At 38.7% G+C, this 5,269-nt stretch overlaps 1 protein-coding gene across 1 annotated transcript in view; it reads left to right on the forward strand.

Annotated features, from left to right (window-relative positions):
- The first annotated feature begins 2,142 nt into the window (after positions 1-2,142).
- LOC108972376 (solute carrier family 12 member 8) overlaps positions 2,143-5,269 on the forward strand; it is a 3,910-nt gene continuing 783 nt past the window's right edge. Inside the window, exons 1-6 of the mRNA XM_018938929.1 lie at positions 2,143-2,695; positions 2,762-3,309; positions 3,367-3,568; positions 3,630-3,864; positions 3,929-4,561; positions 4,636-4,814. Of these exons, the coding sequence (XP_018794474.1) occupies positions 2,463-2,695; positions 2,762-3,309; positions 3,367-3,568; positions 3,630-3,864; positions 3,929-4,561; positions 4,636-4,814 (2,030 nt within the window). The 5' untranslated portion in view covers positions 2,143-2,462. The remainder of the gene's footprint in view (positions 2,696-2,761; positions 3,310-3,366; positions 3,569-3,629; positions 3,865-3,928; positions 4,562-4,635; positions 4,815-5,269) is intronic.

Consider the following 5,269-nt stretch of genomic DNA (forward strand, 5'->3'; position numbering starts at 1 on the left):
TCGTTCTCACTCAAGTACTGAAGGCAATGGACCAATGTAGCATCAGATTAATATATTGCTTTCATCGAATTTTATTTTATTTTTAAATTTTGTTGTATAATATGTAGCTACCACCCCATGACTTGCTTTTTATTTTATAAATTTTTTTGTGTATATCCTGGATTTACTTCATAAAAAAATTGAAAAGCGTTTAATTAAATTTCAATTGAATAGACTTTATCAGCTATAATACTGTACTCGACACGGTCGAAGCCACGAAATCTTCAAGTTGTTCATTTGAAGATTTGTCAACTCTGTTCTCTTTGAAAGTTTAGAATATGTCCAATTAGGGAATATCCAATCGGTTAAGTGCTGCACTGATTTTGGTATGGAGGAGGTTGGGGTATAAACATTTAGGCACATTCTCCTCTTCTGTCCATTCTTTATAAGATTGAGACTGGAACACCGCTAATCTTACCTTCGGCGAAGCAGCAGACAGAGCCGAAACTGACATTAGCCGTCTTAAACAAATTTACGTTAGACTCACAGCTGGTTTTCTTGTATGTCACCTCAGAGAGGAGAATTTTTTCTTAGAGTTATGTAGATCAGAGATCAACATATCAACATAATCAGACCTTAAATTTGTAAATTCTAAGAAAAACTTCCGAACTCCGGTGTTCGTAGTATTAAATTAAAAAAATAGTTATTCCGTAACTCCAATGAAACAAAAAAAAAATAATAATAATAAAAATGTAGTAAAACTTATCTTATACATAAATAATAATAAAAAACAAAACAATATAATTCTTCCCCATTGGGGATGCACTGCGACTTTTTGCTGGCGCCCAATCTCGTCATTTAAAAATATTGTCTGAAAATTCCCCGCGACGTGTCTTATCAGCAGCGTTGAGACAGCTCGGAGATGAAGTGCCTTTGTGCATACATACAATATTTATTTACTGTTACATACATATAAACATATAAAGACTCACACCTAGTTTAAACTTGGCATAAATATACATATCTCTTTCTCCTCACGTCACCAAGCAGTCATCCAAAAAAGCTGCGGTGGTTTTTGCTTTACTCACTGCCTCAACTCATCCGTATATATACAGCTCATAATTGTTCCAACAAACCATTCAAAGTCGCAACATTCGATCAATCAGCACCCAATTAATTACAAAATGTTTGGCAAGAGCTTTTTTGGCATTCTAATACTGGCCGTCATTGCTTTGGTATCGCAGCTGGCGCATGCCGAGCCGTTACCCTTCGTCGACCGGAGTCATGGCAATGGTGGCAGCGGCAGTCGCCGTCCCCCAGTACGCGTACCCGGTACCCCACCATTCAATCCAAACGATCGCACTTACGGCAAATGATGCGAGCACTAGGACGAAGCATGGTTTTAGGACTTAAACAGCTAAGGATGTACATACCTGTGTTTACCAGCAGTTTGTGAAGGATAATCATGTACAGATATGTATATTTGTGAAAGAATAAAAAATAATAAATTAAATTTGTAGGGTATGTATGTTTTATTTAAAAAAAGCTTTAAAAAGTTTAGTCCATTTGTAAAGCATTTGTAGAGCTTTTAAACCTATAAGATAGGGTAAAGCTTTGGAAGCTTCTTATCCTTCGAATATTTTTAAATAGCAGGATTTCAAAGGAAGCTTAATCATATGTGAATTTGAATGCAGAGAACAGCCGAGTAATAGAGCTTTTAATTATTTTCAACTATTTCTGATACTGAGCTCGTGCCAGATATTTCTCGTGTCTTTAAGTAAGTAAAACTCAGAATCATATCAACCATGATTCTGCATAAGATTTTGACAGGAAAATGTAAATTGTTTTAAGGAGCTTTTCCCCACATTCCTTCAATACTCAAGGTATATCAATTAAGCTGAGTTTTTGTAGTATTTGCCCTTTGCACCAAGGATTAGAAAGTTATTAAATATATAGACACAATATAAAGCATTAACAGGTACTTTATTTTATATTTTATTTTTCTTTAAAAAAATTGTCGTATAATTTTTTATTCCATAAAATAAACAAATAGCCCCACTGCATATCGACAACATAAATCCCTCCATGAAGGAAATCCAATGTAAATAGATACCAGTTAGCTGCACCTGTCGTGATATGGCAACACTGTGTATGACATCAGTTTGACAATTGGCACACACACAACAAATAAATAAAGTAGTCATAAATGCACTTCTTATTAAAACCAAATTTTCTTCATTACGAAAATCGGTACAAAATCACGCCAACTAGCTGCTAACATATGGAATTATTGAGGAAAAAACTATAGCGATTAGATAAAGTTGATAACCATAAAAAGTGCAGTCAAAAATTGCGTCTGTTTGTGGTGTATGAAAGGCCAGTAGCTTGCGTGGAGCAACAAAAATAGAGCCAAACAAAAAAGTGTACTAATATAGAAAGTTCATCATTTCTAATCGCAAACGTCGCAACATAACAGAGTAGCGATGAGTAATAGCGGCAGCGGTCGCGCTAATGGCAGTGGACGTCGACAGGTAGATTGGAATCGTTTCGGTTTAGATGATGACGGACCTGGCGATGTGGTTGTAGCCAATTTTAGGCAACGAGGTAATTCCGGTGGCTTTGTTGATTTGGGTAATGAATATACATACGCGGCTGGTGGACACCAAGCCTCTGGACGCAATGAGATATTTGCCGATGAGCAGGGCGACAAACCATGGTAATTGCTGTGCAATAAAATATATTGGTTTGATAACGCTTATAGTATACTAATTTTGTATTTTAGGTGGCGTTCGAATTTCTTTATCTCACAACCAGTGCTATTTGGCACTTGGGATGGCGTCTTCACCTCCTGCCTTATAAATGTATTCGGTGTGATTGTATTTTTGCGTTCTGGTTGGATTGTAGCACAAGCGGGCATAATTAATGCAGTGCTAATTATATTTTGCACTGTAGTCATAGCGTTAGTTTCCGTACTATCTGCCGTGGGTATTTGTGAGCGCTGTCGCGTAGAAAGCGGTGGTGTATATTTTCTCGTAGCTCACACATTGGGCTCACGTTTTGGCGGCTCACTTGGTTTGCTATACTGTTTCGGGCAAGCGGTGGGTTGCGCTTTAAATGTTATGGGTTTTGGCGAGAGTATGGCGGGACTCGTTGGATTGGAGGACAATAAATGGGCGATACGTGGCTTCGCTACGGCCGCTGTGCTACTTTTGGGCTGCATCAATGTGGCCGGCGTGAAGTGGGTTATAAAGCTGCAGTTCATTTTACTAATGATATTGCTGGTTTCCGCTTTAGATTTTATGGTTGGCAGTTTCATAGGCTTCGATCCAGGTGTGTAAAAATTTATATATAAGATATTTTTGTATATTTAAATTTTTTTGTGTACAGATAATGGTTTTGAAGGCTGGGGTAGCAGTAATTTCTGGGAAAATTTAATGCCGAAATATGAGGATGGCTACTCATGGTTCCGTGTGTTTGGCGTATTCTTTCCAACTGTGACGGGTGTGCTTTCCGGTATTAACATGAGCGGTGACTTGCGCGCGCCTTCCACCGACATACCAAATGGCACTTTAGCAGCTTTTGCCACGTCGTAAGTTTAACAGAATATTTCTTTTTGGTAGCGTAAACTTAAAAACTTTTTTTTATTTTAGCACATTTCTTTATATGGTGTTCGTGCTATTTCTGGGTGCCACCTGCACACACTCCACCTTGCTAACCGATTATATGATCTCCGTGAAAGTATCAGCGGTGCCGTTGCTGTTACTGGCTGGTATATATGTATCCAGTATGTCTTCGTGTTTAGGCGCTATGTACGGCACGCCGCGTGTTTTGCAAAGCATAGCTAATGAGAGCGTCATACCTGGTATCGATGTGCTCGGCAAGGGTGTAAGTATGCTGGATATTAATTTTGATAATAGATTAACCTCAATTTTGCGCTTAAAAATTTTAGCGCGGTCCCAATAAAGTGCCGCTCTATGCCATGGGCGTTGTTGCTGTGGTTACTGTCTCCTTCATCATAGTTGGTGATATTAATTTCCTTGCACCCATCGTTACTATGCCCTTCTTATTGACCTACGCTTGCATTGATTACTCTTACTTTGCTTTGGCGCAAACGTTTGATATACAAGAACAACGCGAGGAACGCTTTCGCATACAGGCGTCTAGTCCATCTTATGAGACGCGCCGTTATGGCACTGCGCAATCACCCGGCGGCGATAGCAACGATTTGGATTTGCTATTTCCCGATCGCGTGCGTCATAAAAACTTGCAACAAACACCACAAAATTCACCACATCATGTGCCTTCAAATGTCGCCTCAACTGCTGCTGCTGCGGCTGCAGCTGCTATGGCGACGGCTAATCAAGAGACTGAACGCAATCATATCCAACAGCAGCAATATGGTAGCGATGCCAATGGCGCTGCTTTCCGTGATGGCTACAATAGCACAAACGCGCAGGAAGCTGGCACGACGGAACAGCCAGCGGATGATGGGGAGCCCATTGCACCCATACGCTTACCAATACACTCCAAGACGAAGAACTGGTATTCGCCTTTCTGTAATCGCTGGGCGTCGCTGCTGGGGGTGAGTGTGCTGCCTAGCATATTTTTCTGCAATTTTATTACGAGAAATCTTATTTCTTTACATTTTTATTGCAGACGTTCATGAAACTGCTCGTTATGCTGTTGGTCAATTGGTATTACGCGCTCACATGCTTCGTTGCTGTGTTCATTGTGTGGTTTTATGTGGGCACTGCTAATCCTGCAGTGAAACCAGGCCTAACGGCAGAATTCAATTTCTTCGCGTGGCTAAAAAGCGTCATATTCAGATGTTTTGGGTGAGTGTGTTGTAATATGCATGCTAAGTAATTAACTGATAAGCGAGAAAATGCGCAAAAAACATTGTCGTGGTTAGATAAGTTAGTCATGTGACATTTACAGCTATTAACTGTGTACACACAAATATATTATTTGTAACTAAAAATTTTTTAGCGAAACTATTTTAAGCACGGTAATTGAAATATTTGAATAGTTTTGAGCAAATAATGTCAAAAGGTTGGCAATTTTTTTTCAAATTTTAAGAAAAAAAATTGTCACATGAAGAAGTAATGCAAGTGAGTTGTTGGTGATGTTTGTGGTTAAAAAAAAAATTGGTGGTTGATTTGTGATCTATTTGAAAATTAACGAAATATTTATATTAATATTAGTCAATAGTGTTACCACATTTTTGAAAAAAAAAAATGAAAAAAATTACTCCAGTCACACATCAATATTTTTGGCAAAAATTAAATCG

This window comes from Bactrocera latifrons, unplaced genomic scaffold (genome assembly GCF_001853355.1).
Source record: "Bactrocera latifrons isolate USDA-ARS-PBARC rearing strain unplaced genomic scaffold, ASM185335v1 scaffold_4, whole genome shotgun sequence".
Lineage (NCBI taxonomy): Eukaryota > Metazoa > Arthropoda > Insecta > Diptera > Tephritidae > Bactrocera > Bactrocera latifrons.